The sequence below is a fragment of the Patagioenas fasciata genome, chromosome 1 (assembly GCF_037038585.1).
Source record: "Patagioenas fasciata isolate bPatFas1 chromosome 1, bPatFas1.hap1, whole genome shotgun sequence".
In the NCBI taxonomy this organism is placed as follows: domain Eukaryota; kingdom Metazoa; phylum Chordata; class Aves; order Columbiformes; family Columbidae; genus Patagioenas; species Patagioenas fasciata.
Window position 1 is genome coordinate 265,153 of NC_092520.1, and position 23,686 is coordinate 288,838.

Genomic DNA, 23,686 nt, shown 5'->3' on the forward strand with positions numbered 1-23,686 from the left:
GGTGGGACCTGAGGAGATCAGATCACCCGCATTGCTGTGGTGACTGGTGGGACCCGAGGAGATCAGATCACCCGCATTGCTGTGGTGACTGGTGGGACCCGAGGAGATCAGATCACCCGCATTGCTGTGGTGACTGGTGGGACCCGAGGAGATCAGATCACCCGCATTGCTGTGGTGACTGGTGGGACCTGAGGAGATCAGATCACCCGCATTGCTGTGGTGTCTGGTGGGACCCGAGGAGATCAGATCACCCGCATTGCTGTGGTGTCTGGTGGGACCTGAGGAGATCAGATCACCCGCATTGCTGTGGTGACTGGTGGGACCGGAGGAGATCAGATCACCCGCATTGCTGTGGTGACTGGTGGGACCTGAGGAGATCAGATCACCCGCATTGCTGTGGTGACTGGTGGGACCCGAGGAGATCAGATCACCCGCATTGCTGTGGTGACTGGTGGGACCTGAGGAGATCAGATCACCCGCATTGCTGTGGTGTCTGGTGGGACCTGAGGAGATCAGATCACCCGCATTGCTGTGGTGACTGGTGGGACCTGAGGAGATCAGATCACCCGCATTGCTGTGGTGTCTGGTGGGACCTGAGGAGATCAGATCACCCGCATTGCCGGGGTGTCTGGTGGGACCCGAGGAGATCAGATCACCCGCATTGCCGGGGTGTCTGGTGGGACCCGAGGAGATCAGATCACCCGCATTGCTGTGGTGTCTGGTGGGACCTGAGGAGATCAGATCACCCGCATTGCTGTGGTGACTGGTGGGACCTGAGGAGATCAGATCACCCGCATTGCTGTGGTGACTGGTGGGACCCGAGGAGATCAGATCACCCGCATTGCTGTGGTGACTGGTGGGACCCGAGGAGATCAGATCACCCGCATTGCCGGGGTGTCTGGCCCCGAGCCTGCCAGTGCTCACACCTGTGCATTTGCAGCTGAAGGGATCTGTTGGGGCAGAAAGAGCCAGGACTGTCATGGGGCCCTGGATTTTCGTAGCTGCAGAGGCCTGGGACGTAACATGGGTGAAACCGTCCTCCCGTCACCCGCGGCTCGCTGCTGCAGCGTGCCCCAGTGCTGCTGCGCTGGCTGTGGAACGGGGCGGGATGGGAGGAAGGCTGGCCAGCCAGAAATTCCCTTTGCCAGCTTTGCTGTGGATGTCTCCGTGTTGTCCAGCGCCAGGCACAGCCCGTGGGTCCTGCCGGGAGCTCCGTGCCTCGGGCGAGGCGCAGGGCTGGCGTCGGGAGGGGGCGGGTGCTGCGCCGTGCCCGGGGCGTGTGGGGCAGTCTGAAGGGTGCCCTGTGCCGCTGAGCTGCTCCCCGCGCTGTGCCGCAGGTGCTGGAAGAGAAGCCTTCGGGGCTGCTCGTCGCCTCCCTGCAGGCCAAGGACCCCGACGAGGGCGAGAACGGGACCATTGTCTACTCACTGATAGGTATGAGCTGAGAACTGATTAATCGATGCTGCTCTCTGCCTCGCAGCCACCATCCCTGTGAGCGCGCGGGTGCCCACCGCCCAAACCCTGCCACACCACGCTCCCTCCTCCGTCCCACCTGCCCCTGCGCTCCCTCCTCCGTCCCACCTGCCCTGCGCTCCCTCCTCCGTCCCACCTGCCCCGCGCTCCCTCCTCCGTCCCACCTGCCCCTGCGCTCCCTCCTCCGTCCCACCTGCCCCTGCGCTCCCTCCTCCGTCCCACCTGCCCTGCGCTCCCTCCTCCGTCCCACCTGCCCTGCGCTCCCTCCTCCGTCCCACCTGCCCTGCGCTCCCTCCTCCGTCCCACCTGCCCTGCGCTCCCTCCTCCGTCCCACCTGCCCCTGCGCTCCCTCCTCCGTCCCACCTGCCCCTGCGCTCCCTCCTCCGTCCCACCTGCCCTGCGCTCCCTCCTCCGTCCCACCTGCCCTGCGCTCCCTCCTCCGTCCCACCTGCCCTGCGCTCCCTCCTCCGTCCCACCTGCCCTGCGCTCCCTCCTCCGTCCCACCTGCCCCTGCGCTCCCTCCATCCCACCTGCCCTGCGCTCCCTCCTCTCTGCCGCTCCCGCAGCATCTCACGCTCTTTCTGCAGGAGCCTGGGCAGAGCGTTTCACGCTGCACGTGGCTACTGGCGAGCTGCGCACTGCCGCGGTTCTGCGGCGCTCTGACCGCGCTGAGTACCTCTTCACTGTGACAGCCAGTGACCAGGGCACGGTGCCTCGCAGCACGTCGGCCATCATTCGCGTTCAGGTACGCAGCACCCCAGCTCCTCTCGTCCCTGCACCGTCTGCCGCTCCCTCACCTCTTGGAGGTCACCGTCCAGCTACTTGAAGCCCTCCTCTCCTCCTTCTCACCCTCCACCACTTTCATCCCAGGGCACCCTCTGTCCCTGCTCAACTGTTGATCCAGCCCTAAGACCTCTGTGGAGAACCTGGGGTGGGACACGGTGTGTCCGTCTGCCACTGTGCATGTTCTCATTTGTGGAGGTCAGCCCCGTTAATAGTAAGCACTGCTGTCTTTTCCAGACTTGAACGGTCAGCCCTGTCCTAGATACGCTGTTGCAGAGATTTCCTGCTTGGAGGCGTTAGTTAGGATCATAGAATAGTTTGGGCGGGAAGGAAACTTCCCCGCTTCCCCAGTCCCCCTGCCATGACAGGGACATCTTCAGCAGCTCAGGGTGCTCAGAGCCCCGTCCAGCCTGGCCTGGGATGTCTCCAGGGATGGTTCAGCCACCACCTCTCTGCCCAACCTGGGCCAGGCTCTCACCACCCTCAGGGCAACAATTTCTCCCTCATGTCCAGCCTGGATCTCCCTCCTTTAGTTTAACCCATCACCCCTTGTCCTGTCACAACAGCCCCTGCTCTAAAGTCTGTCCCCATCTTTCTCATGGGCCCCTTTTCAGTCCGGAAAGGCCACACTAAGGTCTCCCGGAGCTTCTCTTCTCCAGCTGAACACCCCAGCTCTCTCACCTGTCCCCAGCAGAGCTGTTCCAGCCTCGGGTCATTCCTGGGGCTCCCCTGGCCCCTCTCCAGCAGCTCCATGTGTGTCCTGTGCTGAGGACCCGGAGCTGGACCAGCACTGCAGGGGTCTCACCGGTTCCTCCAGCAGTGTTCCTGACACGTGGGGTGTTCTGCTCTGTGTGACTTTGGCACTCACTGCCTGCTGTATTGGCCCAGCCAGCCAGGGCTTTTCTCTGCTGTTAGTAATGAGCCTCCTTTTACAGCAGAGGCTGCGGTTTCCCCCAGTCAAGGCACTTTCACCGCGCACTGGTTCACATCTTCCTGTTCATGCAGTTCCCAAGGCCAGCTGACTCTGTTCGGTGTTCTGCTGCTTCTCTCTGCTGGCAGTGCCCTCTGACATCACCAGCAAGTTCATAACGTGCTCGGCTTTCTTTTGCCCTTGCACCTATCAAAAGTAAACGTCAGCACCAAGAGCCACGTCTGCGGAGACCTGATCACTGTGCTAGAGCCAGCCGGTCTGTTTGTCCTTCCTGCCGTACAGCGGTGTTCATACTGTGCCTTTCCCCAGCTTGATGAGCGATCTCCCATGTGCATCAAAGCCCGGGTAAAGCCCAGGCCGGTTAACACACCGTGTTTCCTCTGCTCTCGCGGAGAGAAGCGCCGCGTTACCCGGCACATCTGCCTTCAGCCGTGCCACAGTATGTTCTGTGCCGTTTCCTTTTTATGCCATGTCTGTAGCTGTTCTTGTCATCGAAGTTGTTCTACGGCCTTCAAAGCGTTGAGGCCAGGGTGTCGGGCTGGTCGTCCCTGAGGGGTTTGTTTGCATCGCTATAATGCAGCTATTTGCTGGCAGTCACCAGTTTTGAGCCCGCTCTGGGCTGGCAGATTTGCTGTTTTCTCTTTCCCCCAGCTCCTTGACTTGCCCTTTGTTCAATACATTTTCCCTTCAGATAACACTATTGCTTTTCATGCATCCTCTCTTGCACCCGCAGATACACCTCATCCCCAAATTAACTTCAGTACCTTTAATAAAAGTAGCGATAGTATTTCCTTATCTTTGAGTCCCCCTGGGTTCCCTCTCCTCCCTGTGCCTCCCGTCTGGCTGTGTTACCTCGCTTCTCGCCCACTCTTGCTTACGTCGTACAGAAGCGTTTCTGCTGGTGTCCGTTGCCTTCGCGGTGTCTGACGCAGTCGCAGGCTCGCGGAACGGTTGAGGTGGTCGTCTTGTCCCACGGCCCTGCCCAAGCAGGGCCACCCAGAGCCAGTTGCCCGTGTCTAGGTGTCTTTTGAGAGCCTCTGAGGATGGAGACTCCGCCGCCTCTCTGGGGAATCTGTGCCAGCCCTCAGCCACCCTTACGCTGAAAAGCTTTTTCTGATGTTCAGAGGGAACCTCCTGTGTTTCAGCTTGTGCCCGTGGCCCCTGCCCTGGCACTGGGCACCGCTGGGAGGAGCCCGGCTCTGTCCTCTTGCACCCGCCCTGCAGGTACTGATGTACTTCCATAAGATCCCCTTGAGCCTCCTCTGCCCGCTCAGCAGCTCTGTCTGTCCTCACCCACCCTGGCTCCCCAGGTGAGGCTCATCGTTCACCCTGTCAAATCCGCGCTCCTTCCCAGTGTGCTTTTCAGGTTGCTATTCATCTGTTAGGTACAAGAGCTGGGATCTTGCCTCCTGACACCTGCTCTCTGCAGGCCCCATGTCCTCCTGTCCCCTGGCCGCCCAGCAGGACCTCCTGACACACGGGGCCCCGGCGCCTGCCCCTCAGTGCTCCTCTCCCCGCAGGTGCTGCCGTCCTCCCGGGTGCTGCCACGGCCCGATGCCACCGTGCTGACCCTGCAGCCCCTCGAGGGGGTCAAGCCGGGGTCCGTGATCGGCTCAGTCGCACCCACAGACGCCCCCGCACGAGGACAGCTGACCTACACGGTGGTAGGAGGTGGTGGGGATGGCACCTTTGTGGTTGACAGCGTGACGGGAGAGATTTATGCTGCCCGGGAGCTGGACTATGAGGCTGGGGCACGGCACGTGCTTCAGGTGAGTGCTGAGGACACGCAGCACGGCTATCCCTCCAGCCGGCTGGTGCTGGTACAGATCCACGTGCAGGACTGCAACGACCAGGCGCCCACCTTCCCCGAAGACCCCATCACCATCGTGGTGCCCGAGAACACCCAGGCTGGCTCGTCCGTCTTCACCTTCCAGGCGCTGGACGGGGACGGTGTGGGTCCCAACAGCCAGGTGCGCTACGCCCTGCTGCACCAGGAGCCCCCCGGGGCTCCCTTCCAGCTGGACAGCCGCTCGGGGCTGCTGAGCCTCCGCCAGGGCCTGGACCGGGAGGCTGCTGCCTCCTTCCTCTTGGTGGTGGAGGCCACGGACCAGGCGCGCAACGTGAGCCAGCGCCGCTCGGCAGCCGTCACGGCCCGCGTGTTTGTGACGGACGAGAACGACAACGCGCCCGTGTTCCTCTCACCTGCCGCTGTCAGCGTCATGGAGGATCAGCCGACGGGCTTCGTGGCGCTGCACGTGGTGGCCCAGGACAACGATCTGGGAGAGAACGGACGTGTGAGCTACTCATTGCGAGCAGGCAACAGTGACAGCCGCTTCCACCTTAACCCCAGCACCGGTGAGGAGGACGCAGGGTGGGAACGGGGCTGAGCAGTGCGCGGGGCTACCTGGGGATGCGGTGTGGGGCACGGGACGGCATGGGCTGGGAAACCCAGAGGAGGGAGGCGTGAGGTGCAGAGAGCCCCAAGTGTAGCAGTGGTTAGAGTGGCACTGCCGTCTCTCTCGAGACCTGGCTGTCCCCGGCTCGCCCCAGTGCCCGCAGCCTGGCGATCGTTGTGTCCTGGGACAGCCCGCCCCGGCGCCGCGCGGTGCCAGCTCGCCCTCGTCTGTGTCTGCAGGCGCGCTCTCCATCGTGCGGTCCCTGAACCGGGAGGAGGTGGCACAGCACAACCTGACCGTGGTGGCCACGGACCACGGCTTCCCGCGCCGCTCCGCCACGCAGCTGCTGTCCGTGCTGGTGCTGGATGTCAACGACGAGGCTCCCGCTTTTGAGAAACCCGAGTATGAAGCACACATCATGGAGAACTTGCCAGCTGGTAGCCCTGTGCTGCAGGTGCTCGCCGTGGACCGGGACCTGGGTGAGGATGGAGGGTCGGGCTGAGCTGCCCAGTTCGGTCAGGGGCCCTTCTGCAGGTGCAGCACCCAGGACCGGGTGCGCTCCGCTCCCTCCCACCTGGTTTGGAGACCGTGGCTGAAGGATCAGCATCTGGCCTGGAGAGGAGAGATGGGCTGAATCCTGGGAAAAGCTGACAACGAGAATAGGGCCTCTAATTCCTTCTGCTCCCCGAGACAATGGCCTTTGTTCCTTGGAGGTCCTTGGGCCCATCTTCCCTTCCACAAGCTGGGCTGGGCTGGGACCTCCCTCCACCACACAGCTCTGCCCCAGCTTTGCTTGCCAGGGAGTGAGATCATCCCCTTCCACAGCCGGTGAACCCCTGGGTGGGACGCCTGGGAGGAGGGAGGTTCAGGGCTGTGAGCCAAATGAGTCTCCCGGGGCTGCTGCTGAGCTGCGCTCAAACCGTGTTCCTCCCTGCAGGTGCCAACGGGCAGGTGTCCTATGGGGGCTTGTCTGGGGGCCCATTCTCCATCGACCCACAGACGGGGCTTATTGTCACCACGCGGGTCCTGGACCGCGAGGAGCAGGAGCAACACGTGCTGATGGGTAGGGCTGTGCTGGTGCGTGAGGGGGTGCAGCAGGAGAGGGGTTGGGTGCTCCCCACTGCTGGGGCTGGCAGTGCTGCAGGGGGACAGGCCGTGGGAGGTGGTGGGGTTCGTGTGGCACGCGGGGTTCGTGTGGCACGCGGGGCTCTCGCGTGGTTTGGGGGTGCAGGATTGCCCGTGGTCCTGTGCCTGGCCGCCCTTGTGCTTGTCTGGGCATTCGCACGTGGCAGCCTGGGCTGCAGCTCCCGGTCAGCGGGCGGCTGCAGCGCTCTGGCTGTGTTCCCGCAGTCTGTGCGCGGGACGGCGGCCTGCCCCCCAGCCTCGCCAGGGCGACGGTGCGGGTAACGGTGGGGGATGAGAACGACCATGCGCCGCACCTGGAGAGCGAGTCCTGCTCCGTGGAGGTCCCTGAGAACCAAAGCCGCGTGGCACTCTACACCCTGCGGGCCACCGACCCCGACGGAGGCGAGAACGGGCGCTTGGAGTACCGCGTGGCAGGTGAGGCGCACGGGGGGCTCTGGAGCCTCTTCCCTGGGGGGCAGGAAGGGCTCTGCACCCTCGGTTGCTCCAGGCAGCGTCACCTGTGCAGTTCCTGTTCCACTTCAATTCTCTCCTGCTCCAAACCACGTGTAGCTGCTACTGCCTCTCAGCCACAGAGTTTCTTTGCCTCCAGTAAAGAGCACCCCAAGATCTGGACATGCTGCACTTCTTCATTCTCCAGGCTCTTGTCTGGTTCCCCAAGCTTGGACTTGTTCCCTGCCTCTTTTGGCTGCTCTGACCTGTTGAATTTACAGGTTGCTAAGTGGGACCTCTGTGCCCCCCGTGCATCGTCTGGGGGCTCCCTGTGGCAGCAGCGCTGGTCTGGCAGCTGTTCCAGCCAGTTCTTACACACACAGACACACACGCAGAGCTGGACCAAGGAGGCTCGGTCCAGCCAGTTCTTACACACACAGACACACACGCAGAGCTGGACCAAGGAGGCTCGGTCCAGCCAGTTCTTACACACACAGACACACACGCAGAGCTGGACCAAGGAGGCCCGGTCCAGCCAGTTCTTACACACACAGACACACACGCAGAGCTGGACCGAGGAGGCCCGGTCCAGCCAGTTCTCACACACACAGACACACACGCAGAGCTGGACCAAGGAGGCTCGGTCCAGCCAGTTCTTACACACGCAGACACACACGCAGAGCTGGACCAAGGAGGCTCGGTCCAGCCAGTTCTTACACACGCAGACACACACGCAGAGCTGGACCAAGGAGGCCCAGTCCAGCCAGTTCTTACACACGCAGACACACACGCAGAGCTGGACCAAGGAGGCTCGGTCCAGCCAGTTCTTACACACGCAGACACACACGCAGAGCTGGACCAAGGAGGCCCAGTCCAGCCAGTTCTTACACACGCAGACACACACGCAGAGCTGGACCAAGGAGGCTCGGTCCAGCCAGTTCTTACACACACAGACACACACGCAGAGCTGGACCAAGGAGGCCCGGTCCAGCCAGTTCTTACACACGCAGACACACACGCAGAGCTGGACCAAGGAGGCCCGGTCCAGCCAGTTCTTACACACACAGACACACACGCAGAGCTGGACCAAGGAGGCCCGGTCCAGCCAGTTCTTACACACACAGACACACACGCAGAGCTGGACCAAGGAGGCCCGGTCCAGCCAGTTCTCACACACGCAGACACACACGCAGAGCTGGACCGAGGAGGCCCGGTCCAGCCAGTTCTCACACACGCAGACACACACGCAGAGCTGGACCGAGGAGGCCCGGTCCAGCCAGTTCTTACACACACAGACACACACGCAGAGCTGGACCAAGGAGGCTCGGTCCAGCCAGTTCTTACACACGCAGACACACACGCAGAGCTGGACCAAGGAGGCCCGGTCCAGCCAGTTCTTACACACGCAGACACACACGCAGAGCTGGACCAAGGAGGCCCGGTCCAGCCAGTTCTTACACACGCAGACACACACGCAGAGCTGGACCAAGGAGGCCCGGTCCAGCCAGTTCTTACACACACAGACACACACGCAGAGCTGGACCAAGGAGGCCCGGTCCAGCCAGTTCTTACACACACAGACACACACGCAGAGCTGGACCAAGGAGGCCCGGTCCAGCCAGTTCTTACACACACAGACACACACGCAGAGCTGGACCAAGGAGGCCCGGTCCAGCCAGTTCTTACACACGCAGACACACACGCAGAGCTGGACCAAGGAGGCCCGGTCCAGCCAGTTCTTACACACGCAGACACACACGCAGAGCTGGACCAAGGAGGCCCGGTCCAGCCAGTTCTTACACACACAGACACACACGCAGAGCTGGACCAAGGAGGCCCGGTCCAGCCAGTTCTCACACACGCAGACACACACGCAGAGCTGGACCGAGGAGGCCCGGTCCAGCCAGTTCTCACACACGCAGACACACACGCAGAGCTGGACCGAGGAGGCCCGGTCCAGCCAGTTCTTACACACACAGACACACACGCAGAGCTGGACCAAGGAGGCCCGGTCCAGCCAGTTCTTACACACACAGACACACACGCAGAGCTGGACCAAGGAGGCTCGGTCCAGCCAGTTCTTACACACGCAGACACACACGCAGAGCTGGACCAAGGAGGCCCGGTCCAGCCAGTTCTTACACACGCAGACACACACGCAGAGCTGGACCAAGGAGGCCCGGTCCAGCCAGTTCTTACACACGCAGACACACACGCAGAGCTGGACCAAGGAGGCCCGGTCCAGCCAGTTCTTACACACGCAGACACACACGCAGAGCTGGACCAAGGAGGCCCGGTCCAGCCAGTTCTTACACACACAGACACACACGCAGAGCTGGACCAAGGAGGCCCGGTCCAGCCAGTTCTTACACACACAGACACACACGCAGAGCTGGACCAAGGAGGCCCGGTCCAGCCAGTTCTCACACACGCAGACACACACGCAGAGCTGGACCGAGGAGGCCCGGTCCAGCCAGTTCTCACACACGCAGACACACACGCAGAGCTGGACCGAGGAGGCCCGGTCCAGCCAGTTCTTACACACACAGACACACACGCAGAGCTGGACCAAGGAGGCCCGGTCCAGCCAGTTCTTACACACGCAGACACACACGCAGAGCTGGACCAAGGAGGCCCGGTCCAGCCAGTTCTTACACACGCAGACACACACGCAGAGCTGGACCGAGGAGGCTCAGTCCAGCCAGTTCTTACACACGCAGACACACACGCAGAGCTGGACCAAGGAGGCTCAGTCCAGCCAGTTCTTACACACGCAGACACACACGCAGAGCTGGACCAAGGAGGCTCAGTCCAGCCAGGGCCTGTAAGAACAGCTCGCTCTGCCCCCCGCCAGGCCACACTGGGATGGACTCCATGCCGTCCTCTCCTTCCTTTCACCAGTTGCAGTCATGCTGCCTTCCCGTTCCCTCTCTTCCAGATGGAGACCCTGCGCAGGATTTCAGCCTCGACCCGGTCTCTGGTGTCCTCTCCACTGCACGTGCCCTTGACCGGGAACAAGTTGCTTCCTACAGCCTCACAGTGGTGGTGCAGGACCACGGCACCCCCCGCCGCAGTGCCACCATGTCAGTGAACGTGCGGGTGTTGGACCTAAATGACAACGCACCCAGTTTTGCTCAGGCCAGCTATGTGGTGGAGGTGCCAGAGGACTTGCCTGTTGGTGCCCTGGTGCTGCAGCTGGTGGCCGAGGACCCTGACGAGGGCACCAACGGGCAGGTCTCCTACTACCTGGGCAACGAGTCGCTTGGCATGTTCCAGATCGAGCCGCAGAGCGGGCGCATCAGAAGTGCCCAGGCGCTGGACCGGGAGCGCCACCCCAGTTACAGCTTCCTGGCCAAGGCCGTGGACTCGGCACCGTGGGAGCCCAAGAGCACAGCCGTGCGCGTCACGGTCACCGTGCGAGACGTCAACGACCACGCCCCTGCCTTCCTGCACAGCCCGCTCACTGTCAGCTTGTCCCGCCACACGCCGCTCAAGCAGGTTGTGGCCACCATGAGGGCAGAGGACAGGGACGCAGGTGCCAACGCCTCCATCCTGTATCGCCTTGCCACCCCCAACTCTGCCTTCGCAATCAACTCCTACACAGGGGATATCCAGCTGCTGCAGCCGCTGGGCTCGCTTGGCCCGCGCCAGCGGACGCTCTTCGTCCTGGCCACCGACCTGGGGCAGCCAGCGCTGTCCTCTACCGGCGTGGTGGTGATCCATCTGCAGGAGGAGCCCTACTGGGGGCTGCGCTTTCCCCGGAGCACCAGCGACGTGGCCCTGCCAGAAAACGCTGCCCCAGGTACTGCGGGGCAGAGCGACCGGCAAAGCGCTGGGGTGGCACGGGACAGGACGGGAGGGGAGGCGGGTGCTGGGCTGGCAAAGCTGCAGGGAACTCAAAGCAGGGAGCACTTGCGGGCTCTGGGGAAGCCCCTTTGTGCTTCGGGTAGACCCAAGGGACTACGGGGCCTGCCTGGTGCCCGGGCTGTTCAGGGCCATAGTCCCTGTGGGTTTGCCTCAGGGTGTTTGATCCCTGTAGGCGGCCACAGGTGCCCAGTGGCTCCTGGGGGGGTCTCTGAGGGTCACAGTGGGACCACAGAGGGGCCATGGGCAGGACCCACGAACCCCGGCTCGCAGCCCAAGGTTACCGTCAGACCTGGCGTCCTCAGGCAGAGCCGCTGCCCTGTGGAACAGCACGTGCTGCCCACCCCACCCCGACCCCCTCTGCCCCGGGCCTGCGCGGCGCTCACGCTGTTTGCTCCCTCAGGCACTGCTGTGGCGAGCATCCAGGCCGTGCACGCGGGGGGCTCTTCGGGGCGCATCACGTACAGCATCGTCAGCGGCAACGAGAAGAACGCTTTCCTCATCCAGCCCAGCTCAGGTACGGCACCGACACCACCTGTGGGAGCAGCGGTGGAGCCCAGCTGTGCTCCACCAGGACCCGCAGCTGTCGCGAGGCTCAGAGTGCCCCACAAGCACAGGAACACGGTCCACACCTCCATACCAGTAAACAGTGCTAGTGTTTGGACACGGACACTAACCTGTCATTGTCCAGAGGCTGTTAGGAAATTTTGCAGCACAGTTTTGGTCCCTCCTAGCTGGACCTTCCCCCAAAGCCTCCTAGGCCAGTTCTGGAGTTAGCGGAGACCAGGACCATCACTGAGGTGCAACCTGGGTGCAGCCCCTGCCTCAGGGGGCCAGTTCAGCCAAATGACACATCCTGGACGGCCACGCTTTGTTCTCTGGTGTGCGTGAAGCTGCTGCGGCTGCAGCCCTGCTGTGGATCCGTGCCTGTCCCTGCGCAGTCCGGATGGGGAGCTGCTGCTGGCCCGTGGGCGTTCTGAGGGAGCCCTCCCTCTGCGGCACGCTGTCCTGAGCAGTCAGCAGGCGCTGCATGTCATAGCAGTGGCGCTGGACATAGCAGCAGTGCTGGACGTAGTGGTGCTGGACACAGCAGCGGTGCCGCTAGCCGCGGCAGAGCAGGGAGGCAGTGGCAGAGCTCTGCCCCGTGGCGCTGGACACAGCAGCGGTGCTGGACACAGCGGTGCCGCTAGCCCCGGCAGAGCAGGGGGGCGGTGGCAGAGCAGGGAGGCGGTGGCAGAGCAGGGAGGCGGTGGCAGAGCAGGGAGGCAGTGGCAGAGCAGAGCGCTGCCCCGTGGCGCTGGGCACAGCAGTGGTGCTGGACACAGCGGTGCCGCTAGCCCCAGCAGAGCAGGGAGGCGGTGGCAGAGCGGGGAGGCGGTGGCAGAGCAGGGAGGCGGTGGCAGAGCAGGGAGGCAGTGGCAGAGCAGGGAGGCAGTGGCAGAGCAGAGCGCTGCCCCGTGGCGCTGGGCACAGCAGTGGTGCTGGACACAGCGGTGCCGCTAGCCCCGGCAGAGCAGGGAGGCGGTGGCAGAGCAGGGGGGCGGTGGCAGAGCAGGGGGGCGGTGGCAGAGCAGGGGGGCGGTGGCAGAGCAGGGGGGCGGTGGCAGAGCAGGGAGGCGGTGGCAGAGCAGGGGGGCGGTGGCAGAGCAGGGGGGCGGTGGCAGAGCAGGGGGGCGGTGGCAGAGCAGGGGGGCGGTGGCAGAGCAGGGAGGCAGTGGCAGAGCAGGGGGGCGGTGGCAGAGCAGAGCGCTGCTCAGTGGCGCTGGGCACGCTGGCGCTGTTTGCACCCCGTGCTTCAAAGGGCAGCCTGTGAAGGGCTGCAGGTCCCTTGGTGTCAGGGAGGGCCTGCCTGGGGCTGGTGAGGGGTGCCTTCGACCCACACTGCTCTGTGAGTCTGTGATTCTCGTATTCTATTCACTTCATCTCGATAAGGAAACATTTCCCTCAGGTAAAGTGCCCAGAATTTAGGATTTTTCCCTCCTGAAGTCGTTTTTCTGTCCGTGAGACACTGCCCTGCTTTCTCCCAGGGCCAGGCATTGCATGCGGCAGCTGGACCCGGGGTGCTGGAGCACCACGGCCAGGGAGGCCGAGGGGGCTGCCGCGGTGCTGCTCTGCTGTCCCGCACCCGCTGCCAGGCAGGGCTACGCTGGGCCCCTGTCCCTTCAGCTCTGCTGTGACAATGGGCCAGTGCGAGGGCACCAGTCCGTGACTGTCCTCAGCCATCCCCAGGCTCACTTCTCTCCAGAGAGCACCAGAGGTGAGGTCCACGGGAGCTGTGTGAGGGCTTTGCGTTGGAGAACGCACTGAAGTGCTCGCTGTGGACAGGACCAGAGGAGGGAATGCCACAGGAGCATCCTCAGCCCCGTACTGTGGCACCTCAGGCTGTGCTGCCGCTGTCCCAGGCAGGAACAACCCTTCAGAAACCAACAACAACCCTTCAGAAACCAACAACAACCCTTCAGAAACCAACAACAACCCTTCAGAAACCAACAACCCTTTAGAAACCAACAACAACCCTTCAGAAACCAACAACAACCCTTCAGAAACCAACAACAACCCTTCAGAAACCAACAACAACCCTTCAGAAAGCGTCCTGCCACCGACCGCTTTCCCTGTATTTTCTGTGGGCCAAGCCAGCCCTGCACGCAGGACCCGCTCTGGCAGCCAGCGGTAGCAGAGGGGCAAGGGAGCGCAGCCAGCCCGGCCCCTGGGGCGCCGGAGGTGAGGACACAGCTGTTCTCCCAACCAGGCCACCGTGCTGGTACCTAGGGTCTGGTTTCCATTCCTGGACATGTGGCCTGGTTTCAGGTGTGTGCACCGGAACTCAAAGAACCACAGGATGGTTGGGGTTGGAAGGCACCTCTGGAGCTCATCTGGTCAAAGCCCTGTGCTAGCGCAGGGTCACAGAGCAGACGGCACAGGGGTGCACCCGGGCGGGTTTGAATGTCTCGGAGAAGGAGACTCCACGCCTGTCGTGTTATCACACCACGCCCCAGCAGAGCTCTTGCACAGAAGCGACGTTTGTCCGCGGCGCACAGCAGGCGTCTGACACCGCACCCGGTTCAGCCCGCGGCGCACAGCAGGCGTCTGACACCGCACCCGGTTCAGCCCGCGGCGCACAGCAGGCGTCTGACACCGCGCCCGGTTCAGCCCGCGGCGCACAGCAGGCGTCTGACACCGCGCCCGGTTCAGCCCGCGGCGCACAGCAGGCGTCTGACACCGCGCCCGGTTCAGCCCGCGGCGCACAGCAGGCGTCTGACACCGCGCCCGGTTCAGCCCGCGGCGCACAGCAGGCGTCTGACACCGCGCCCGGTTCAGCCCGCGGCGCACAGCAGGCGTCTGACACCGCACCCGGTTCAGCCCGCGGCGCACAGCAGGCGTCTGACACCGCACCCGGTTCAGCCCGCGGCGCACAGCAGGCGTCTGACACCGCACCCAGTTCAGCCCGCGGCTGCCTGTGGGTGCTGCAACAGGGAGCCCGTGGTTCTGCAGGACTCCCCAAGGCAGGAATTCAGCCACAGGAGCACGTTTCCTCCCCGTCACCTTCGAGTGCATGCCTGTGGGCACGCTGCCGGTCATTTAGTGTGTCCTCTGGATGCCCTCCGCCTTCCGGGGCGGGTCAGCAGTGCCTTGCGCTGCGGAAACACGGGGCACAGTGGCTCGGGAGGCTGAGAGTCAATGGCTCCTCAGAGGCACAGCAGAGCTTCTGGCAGTCTTCACACGGGCTTGTCCCAGACCCATAGCTGCAGTTAGGTGACTTTGGCTTGGAGCTTGGTGAGCTTGTGTAGCAGTGTGGGGCTTGAGATGGAGCAGCTCCTTGTTAGACTGGCCATACCTCAGGTGGTGTCTCCGTAGTGGTTCACCCAGGGCGGCTCGCTGGGAGTGACGGGAAGGCCGTCGGCTGGGAGAGGGCTCAGGGGAGCTCTGCGTGTTGGTTGTGTCTGTTTGAGGATGGGTGGGTGAGCAGAGGGGTGGACTGAGTGCAAGGGAAGAAAACAGGTGAGGGATGGGTGCTGGTGCATCGCTCACTCCCCCTTCACCCCCCGCCCGCTGTGTCCCTGCTCGCAGGCACCATCTCGGTTCAGGACTCCAGCAGCCTGGATTTTGAGGCCAGCCCCCGGCTGCGCCTTGTGGTCCAGGCGGAGACGGCAGCTTCTTTCAGCTTTATGGCCATCAATCTCAACCTGCAAGACGTGAACGACAACTTGCCACGCTTCCAGCTGCAGAACTACGTGGCGTTCATCTGGGAGTCGCAGAGCTACGACTCGCCAGTCATCCAGGTATCGCCACGCACAAACAGGGACGTGCAGGCCCCTGCACTGACCCTCTGCCGGGGCGAGGGGCTGCGGGCTGTGCCAGGGGCCTGGGGCTGGCGCCTACGGATAGGCCCGGCCTTGGAGGGCTGTGCTTTGCAGGGCTCCACAACTGCCCTGCGGAATCTCTCCTGTGGCTTTGCAGGTCCTGGCAGATGACCTGGACCAGGGAGCAAACGGGCAGGTAACGTACGCCATCAACCAGTCCCTGCCGATGACAGGACTGTTCCACATCGATCCTCAGACTGGCACGATCACGACTGCTGCCATCCTGGACAGGGAGATCTGGTCCCAGACCCGGTGAGTGCAGCCACACTAACTGGTGCCGCAGACGTGAGGGGGCACGGTTGCAGAGCCACGTCCCCAAGGCTGCAGGGACGCTCTCTGCTTGCTGCCACCCAAGGCTGTCTCAGCCCTCTCCGAGAGATGAACTTAGTGCTACCATGGGGAGCAAAGGGTGCTGAAGGCGTGACAGATGGCCGTGAGATGAGCCAGAGCTCTGTTCAGCCTGGTCTGTGCAAAGCTGAGAAGGTCGTGAGAGGGGGAGTGGACTCTTTTCAGTGGCTGCATCCATTCCCTTTCCTGCCCGCCTAATCCAGGCCACATATGCTCAGTCCCTTCCCTCCCACACATCGCACCCTCCTGCCCTGCCACGTGTGCTCCGGGCGCTGTGCACTGCCCTGAACCCTCTGCAAGTCCTGCGTGCAGCTCAGGTCCTGCGAGCCCCTCCCCGTGAGCACACTCTGGGCATAACACAATCACAGAATCCCAGAATGTCAGGGGTTGAAGGGCCCTGGAAAGCTCATCCAGTGCAATCCCCCCATGGAGCAGGAACACCCAGCTGAGGTTCCACAGGAAGGGGTCCAGGCGGGTTTGAATGTCTGCAGAGAAGGAGACTCCACAACCTCCCTGGGCAGCCTGGGCCAGGCTCTGGCACCTCCCAGCAAAGAAGTTTCCACTCATGTTCAGATGGAACCTCTTGTGCTTCAGTGTGTGCCCCTTGCCCCTCATTCTATTGTGGGCACCTACCCTGGACGTGTTTATCAGCATTTATTAGATCCCTCTCAGCTTCTCTTCTCCAGCTCAGCAGCCCCAGCTCTCTCAGCCTTTCCTCACACAAAGATGCTCCAGACCCCTCAGCATCTTCCTGTCCCTCCCTGCACTCTCTCCAGTGACTCCTTGTCCTTCTCGAACTGGGGAGCCCAGCACCAGCCCCAGTTCTGCAGATGGGGCCTCCCAGGGCAGAGCAGAGCGGGAGGAACAACCTCCATGCCCTGCTGCCCACGCTCTTCCCCACACAGCCCAGGTCCCACTGGCCTCTTGGCCACAGGGCACGTTGCTGGCTCATGGTCACCCTGTCGTCCCCCGGGACTCCCAGGTCTTTCTCCACAGAGCTGCTTTCAGAAGGCCCCCCAGCCTGTGCTGGTGCCGGGGGTCGTTCCTCCCCAGGAAAAGGACCCCGCACTTGCCTGGTTAAACTTCATCAGGTTCTTCCCTGCCCGGGCTCCATCCTGCCCAGGTCTCACTGTGGGGCAGCACAGCCCTGGTGTGTCAGCCCTTCCCCCTGGTTTGGTACCATCAGCGAACGGGCTGAGGGTGCACTCAGTCCCTACATTTAGGTCACTGATGAACAGGCTGAGCAGGACAGGACCCAGTGCTGAGCGCTGGGGAACACCGCTGGCTACAGGCGTCGGTGACAGCAAACACTGCACACGATGGATTTCGATCTTTCCCTCCCCTTTTACGCGTGCGTGGGTCAGATGCAAGGAATGACTTCTGCCCCCCGCCCAGGCTGTGCTTTCCTCAGCGTTCGTTCTCCATCGGTCGCCCCTCATTCCGTTCACGTTCCCACCACCATTCCTTGAAGGGGCTCCACGCATTCCCCAACACCCAGATACGCTCCAGGCGTCTGTGTCCCTGCACCCCGCAGGGTGTTCCGCCCGCGTTGTCTCCCCACGCGTTCCAGTCACCTGCCCTTTGCAGGGGCTGGAGATGCTATGGGTGCATCCACCACGTTCCCTTGCAAAAGCCTCCGAGTGTGCAGGGCGGTGTGCGAATCCGCTGCCCACCATATGCTCCAGACTCCCGTGCCCACATCCACTGCTGGCTCATGTTCCAGGTGCTGGACGCAGGCCCACCGCCCTCCGGACGCGCACCTCGGATGTGCGTCCATTGCTGCCCTGCCCCGCCAGGCTCCGCATGCGCGCGCATCCACTGCCCCACACGTGCGCTCCGGACGCCCCGCACGCAGCCGTTGTCCCCGACACGCCAGATGCTCAGCGCGGTCCCAGTGCCACATGTACACACTCCGCCCCTGTGCACACATGCAGTACCCCCAACATGTTGCAGATGCTGTGCCTGCATGCATTGCTACCTCACACATATGGCCATGTGTCTGTGAACCCTTTTGCTTGCCCGCAGTTTGGTGGTAACGGCAATGGACAGAGGGACGCCGCCTCTCGTGGGCTCTGCCACGCTGACTGTTGTGGTGATGGATATCAACGACAACAGCCCTACCATCCCGTTTCCCTGGGAGGTGCGGGTCCCAGAGAGTAAGTGCATCTCAGCCCCGTGAGGTAACGCGTCACCGATGGCACGGGTCAGGGCGCGATGGGCGCCTGGGGTCGCTGAGGAGCCCCCAGAGAGGCCTGTTGGTGTCCTTGCCCCTTGCCCCCTGAGCCCCCCGAGCTGCTCGGCACTGCCGGCGCCGTGACGGGCTGGGGTCGTACAGCCCCTGTGCCTGTGCTGCGTCCCGAGAGACCCGGCTGAACGTGCAGCGCGTCCCCAGCCCTGCCCGCGCTGCGGGGGCTCTGGCTGCAACACCACCTGGCTGCTCTCTGTCCTCGGCCTGTGCGCCCTGTGCCAGCTGCCCTCCCGAGCTCCCGAGCCCTGCCCCTTCACCCCCCGCGTCTCCCGGCCCCTGGTGCTCAGGCTCTGGACTGAGCTGCTTTTCCACGCCGTGAGCCAGGTCTCCGAGGAGACGGGGCTGCTCGCTTACGCCTCGCCTCTCCACAGACACGCTGCTGGGCACGCAGATAGCCCAGCTGACCGGGAACGACGTGGACTCGGGCCCCGCGCTCTCCTACACGCTCACACTGGATGGCGATGCCGCGGGCACGTTCAGCGTGCTGCGGTACGGGGGCCGCATTGCCCTGACGGGGCCACTGGACTACGAACAGCGCAGCCGCTACACCCTCACCCTGCGCGCCTCTGACACCCGCCACGAGACCGAGGCCAACCTCACCATCGTCGTGGAGGACGTGAACGACAACGCGCCGACCTTCAGCCAGGGCTTCTACCAGGTACCGTGCGACCAGCGCCGGGCAGCGCGGGCCGTCCCGCAGCACCCCTCTGCTGCACCCCCGGGGCACAGGGATCCCACCGGGTGGGTCTGAGCCCATCCCGGGCCCCCATCCGCCCTGGCACTGGTTGTGCCATCACTGGTGTGGGCAGGAGGCTGAAATCGGCTGCGGCGCTGGGGTCAGCAGCTGCGGGCCTGCGCGGCTGCGAGCGGCGATCCGGGCTGGAGCAGTGGGGACAGGGGAAGTGCCGGGAGCGGTGGCAGAGCCATCGCGACGAGTGCTTCTGGCAGCGCTGGATCTGGGCCCCGCAGGCGGATCACGGGATCAGAGCTGACCTGCGCAACGTGCTGCGTCTCCGGAGTACAGATGCAGGGAGCTGGGAACCCACAGAAAGGTTTCCGGCTCATGAGAGCACAGACCAGTGGAACTGCCTGTACGTGCTCTTTGGCACACCAAAAAGACAAAAGCTGTTTTGATTGGTGTAAATACCTTTTTGTGTAGAAAATACCAGCTATTGAAGAGTTCTTCAGAACAGCAGAGCAAAGAATCGGGAACCGGATGCTGCAGCCGGTTGGGGTCACACTAAGGAGGCTTAGGGGCTGCGCACCTGGGGCAGGGCCCTGGCTGTGCCAGCCGTGGCCCCGTTGCAGAGGTGGGGAAGGACCTGGCCAGCGACGAGCTGGGCCACCCTGGCTATCGCTGCCCTGGCCAGCCCCGGACCTTCTCCCAGCCCTGCTGGCTCCAGGCAAGGGGTGACAGGCGCCTGCACGGGGGACCCGGTGCTGACCGGCCCTTCCTTCTCTCGCAGGCGGCGCTGCCGGAGCACATGCCTGCAGGCAGCACCATTCTCACCGTGAGCGCAACTGACCCAGACTCGGGGAGCAATGGAGACGTCACCTTCCACCTGGCCGTGCCCAGCGCTGACATCGCCATTGACCCCAGCAACGGTGCGTGGGGCTGCCTGCTGTGGGCTCGCTCGGCAGCGCCTGCAGAGGGGGCGCCCCTGTGCCGGCCCAGGCTCAGCCCCTCACCAGGTCGCGCTCTGGGGTGGCTGGCGGGGCGGACACGGTGGGGTGGCCATGGAGCACCCCTACTGCAGCGTCCCAGACGCCTGTTCCTCCAGCCAATAACCCTGACACCCTTCCCAGCTCCCTGTTGGCCCCCACACTGACTCTGGCTTTGTTCCCTCACAGGGACCCTCTTCACCATCCGGCAGGTGGAATTCGATGCCAGCCAGCCCACCCTGGACCTGGTGGTGGAAGCCCGCGACCATGGCTCTCCAAGCCTCTCATCCTGGGCCACAGTGCAGCTCCAGGTTCTGGATGTGAATGACCACAGCCCCAGGTTCCAGGCGCCACGCTACAACGCCAGCGTCCCCGAGGACCTGCAGCCAGGAACCACCGTGCTGACACTAGAGGCGGGTGACGCCGACCTCTCCCGGGAGAACGCCGGCTTCGACTACACCATCGTCAGTGGCAACGGTGGCAATGCCTTCCAGGTGGAGAGCCGTGTGGCCTGGGCAGGGGGGCACCTCCGCACACAGGGCGCCTTGGTGCTCGTGGAGCCCTTGGACTTTGAGGCCATCCCGTTCTACAACCTCACCGTGGCAGCCTCGGACCGGGGCCTGCCGCAGCGCAGTGCCACGGTGCCCGTGCTCATCACCGTGCGGGACGTCAACGACAACCCGCCCGTGTTCACCCGGGCCGAGTACCGCACCGCGGTGAGCGAGAGCGCGCCCCCCGGCACAGAGCTGCTGCGCGTGGTGGCCCACGACGCCGACTCGGGGCCCCACGGCCGTGTTCGCTACACCATCAGCTCAGGCGACCAGCACGGTCTCTTCCAGCTTCACGAGAGCACAGGGGCTCTGTGCCTGGCGCGGCCCCTGGACCGGGAGGCTCAGGCGCTGCACGCGCTTGTGGTGCAGGCCACAGACGTGCCAGGCGGCCACTTCGCGCTGGTACCGGTAGCCATTGAGGTGAAGGATGTCAATGACAACAAGCCGTACTTTCCAGTGGAGGTGCTGAGCGCCAGCGTGCGGGAGAACCTGCCTCCCGGCACGCTGGTCACCACGCTGCGTGCTGTCGATGCGGACACCGGGGTCTTCGGGGAGCTGCGGTACGCGGTGCTGGAGCAGGCGGTCGGGGAGCCCGGCGTGGCAGAGGGCCGGGATGCCTTCACCGTCAACAGCAGCTCTGGGGAGCTGCGCTCCAGACTCACCTTTGACTACGAACGAGCCAAAGCCTTCCAGCTCTTAGTCAGGGCCACCGACGCCGGCAACGCCTCTGCCACGGTGACCGTGCGGGTGCTGGTGACGGGGGAGGACGAATACGATCCCATCTTCCTGAGCCCCTCCTTCAACTTCGAGGTCCCTGAGGGCGCCCGCAGAGGGCAGAGCATTGGGCGGGTGCTGGCAACAGATGAGGACGAGGGGGCTGACGGCGTCGTGCTGTACTCCCTGGCAAAGCCCTCGCCGTACTTTGCCATCAACCAAACCACCGGCACCATCTACCTGCGCGTGGACAGCCAGCCCCAGGCGGGGGCGGGGCGCGCCAAGAGGGAGCCGCGCGAGATGAGCCTGGAGGTGCAGGCGCGCAGCCCCCTGCCCGCCTCGCGCTCGGCCTCGGCGCAGGTCACCATCGACGTCACGCACACCTCCTTCGGCCTGGCCCCGGACCTCAACCTGCTGCTGGTGGCTGTGGCCGCCTCGCTGGGGGTCGTGGTGGTGCTGGCCGCCGTGGCCATCGTGCTGGCGCTGGTCCGCTCTCGGCACCGCCGGGGCCACGAGAAGCCGGAGGGGGACGGGCCGCTGCGCCACGTGCAGAGCGGGTCCCTGCAGAAGCTGGGCCGCGAGGAGCCGGCCCTCCCCGGGGGAGAGCACATCTACCACCAGGCCCTGCCGGGCTACGGGGGCGAGCCGGCGGGGCCCTACACGCGGGGCGGCTCGCTGGACCCCTCGCACTCCAGCGGCCGAGGCTCTGCCGAAGCCGCCGAGGACGATGAGATCCGGATGATCAACGAGTACCCACGCGTGGCCAGCATCACGGCGTCCATGCAGGAGCACATCTCCGCCCGCGGCCCCGACTCCGGCATCCAGCAAGACGCCGACCAGCTCTCCGACATCTCCTGTGAGCCGACCGCCCTGGAGGGCGCCCAGTGGTTCAAGAGCAAGAAGGGCTCCGGGCTGCTGCTGCCGGGGCCGCCCCCGCAGCTCTACCGCGAGGACGGGGGGGGCAGCGCCTTCCTCGGCGTGCGCTGCGGCCTCAGCGTCTCCTCCCAGCCCCAGGACTACGGCTTCCCGGAGGACGGCAAGCCCTCCGTGGAGGGCTCGCTCACCGCCATTGTGGCCAGCGACGAGGAGCTCCGTGGCAGCTACAACTGGGATTACCTGCTGAACTGGTGCCCCCAGTTCCAGCCGCTGGCCAGCGTCTTCACGGAGATTGCCCGCCTCAAGGATGAGAGCTCCCTGCGTAAGCCCTTCCCGACCAAGCCCAAGGCGGAACCCAAGCCCCGCATCGACCCCCCGCCCCTCATCACCTCGGTGGCCCACCCGGGTGCCAAGTCTGTGCCGCCCAAGCCGCCAGCGGGCAGGACCTTCCCGCACCCGTCCTCCCTGCGCCGCTCGCCCATCAGCCACGAGGGCTCCATCTCGTCCTCCGCCATGTCGCCCAGCTTCTCCCCATCGCTGTCCCCGCTGGCCGCCCGCTCCCCCGTGGTCTCACCCTTTGGCATCTCACAGGGGCCTTCCGCCTCCACCATCAGTGCCGAGCACTCGCTGGAGCCCCCCGAGGAGGCCGAGCTCAGGATTTAGACCTGGGCCCGTGGACTCCTCCGCCCCAGCCCGCAGCCGGGGGGTCGGGAGTGGGGCCGAGCCCAGGGCTGCTCCGTGTAGGTGCTCATCCTGCTCCCAGCACCTTGCCTGGCCCGGGGCCCCTCGGGCTGAGTTCTGTGTCCTCTGGGCTGCTGCCTCCCGTCACTCTGCGGTCTGGCGGATTCAGTGCTGGGTTTGATGCCCTGCTGGGCCGTGGTCCTTGTACTGTTCATGGTGTCTCAGATCAGCACCTGGCAGGACAGTGCTCCATGGTGCTCTCTGCTCGGAGGGAGGCCGGGAGCCGGCGGGTGCTCCCTGCCCTGCTGGGCCGGGGCTCGGCAGCCGGCAGCCCCGTGCTCTCTCACCGCAGCCTGCAGCCCCGTGCCCTGTCACCGCAGCCTGCAGAGCCGTGCCCTCTCACCGCAGCCTGCAGAGCCGTGCCCTGTCACCGCAGCCTGCAGCCCCGTGCCCTGTCACCGCAGCCTGCAGAGCCGTGCCCTGTCACCGCAGCCTGCAGCCCCGTGCCCTGTCACCGCAGCCTGCAGCCCCGTGCCCTGCCACCGCAGCCTGCAGAGCCGTGCCCTGTCACCGCAGCCTGCAGCCCCGTGCCCTGTCACCGCAGGCTGCAGAGCCGTGCCCTGTCACCGCAGCCTGCAGAGCCGTGCCCTGTCACCGCAGCCTGCAGAGCCGTGCCCTGCCACCGCAGCCTGCAGCCCCGTGCCCTGCCACCGCAGCCTGCAGCCCCGTGCCCTGCCACCGCAGCCTGCAGAGCCGTGCCCTGTCACCGCAGCCTGCAGCCCCGTGCCCTGCCACCGCAGCCTGCAGAGCCGTGCCCTGCCACCGCAGCCTGCAGAGCCGTGCCCTGCCACCGCAGCCTGCAGAGCCGTGCCCTGTCACCGCAGCCTGCAGAGCCGTGCCCTGCCACCGCAGCCTGCAGAGCCGTGCCCTGTCACCGCAGCCTGCAGAGCCGTGCCCTGCCACCGCAGCCTGCAGCCCCGTGCCCTGCCACCGCAGCCTGCAGCCCCGTGCCCTCTCACCGCAGCCTGCAGCCCAGTGCCCTGTCACCGCAGCCTGCAGCCCCGTGCCCTGCCACCGCAGCCTGCAGCCCCGTGCCCTGCCACCGCAGCCTGCAGAGCCGTGCCCTGTCACCGCAGCCTGCAGAGCCGTGCCCTGTCACCGCAGCCTGCAGCCCCGTGCCCTGCCACCGCAGCCTGCAGCCCCGTGCCCTCTCACCGCAGCCT

General features: G+C 64.6%; 1 protein-coding gene across 7 annotated transcripts in view; it reads left to right on the plus strand.

Annotated features, from left to right (window-relative positions):
* Positions 1-22,951, plus strand: part of DCHS1 (dachsous cadherin-related 1) — a 62,555-nt gene extending 39,604 nt beyond the window's left edge. For all 7 annotated transcript variants that reach the window (XM_065835202.2, XM_065835194.2, XM_065835216.2 and 4 more), the window contains 14 exons: positions 1,338-1,434; positions 2,061-2,218; positions 4,708-5,542; positions 5,823-6,062; positions 6,521-6,646; positions 6,934-7,143; positions 10,097-10,960; positions 11,426-11,539; positions 15,091-15,302; positions 15,481-15,635; positions 17,757-17,887; positions 18,351-18,637; positions 19,446-19,584; positions 19,831-22,951. In XM_065835202.2, coding sequence (XP_065691274.1) covers positions 1,338-1,434; positions 2,061-2,218; positions 4,708-5,542; positions 5,823-6,062; positions 6,521-6,646; positions 6,934-7,143; positions 10,097-10,960; positions 11,426-11,539; positions 15,091-15,302; positions 15,481-15,635; positions 17,757-17,887; positions 18,351-18,637; positions 19,446-19,584; positions 19,831-22,445 — 6,183 coding nt within the window. In that variant the 3' untranslated portion in view covers positions 22,446-22,951. The remainder of the gene's footprint in view (positions 1-1,337; positions 1,435-2,060; positions 2,219-4,707; positions 5,543-5,822; positions 6,063-6,520; positions 6,647-6,933; positions 7,144-10,096; positions 10,961-11,425; positions 11,540-15,090; positions 15,303-15,480; positions 15,636-17,756; positions 17,888-18,350; positions 18,638-19,445; positions 19,585-19,830) is intronic.
* Positions 22,952-23,686: the final 735 nt, after the last annotated feature.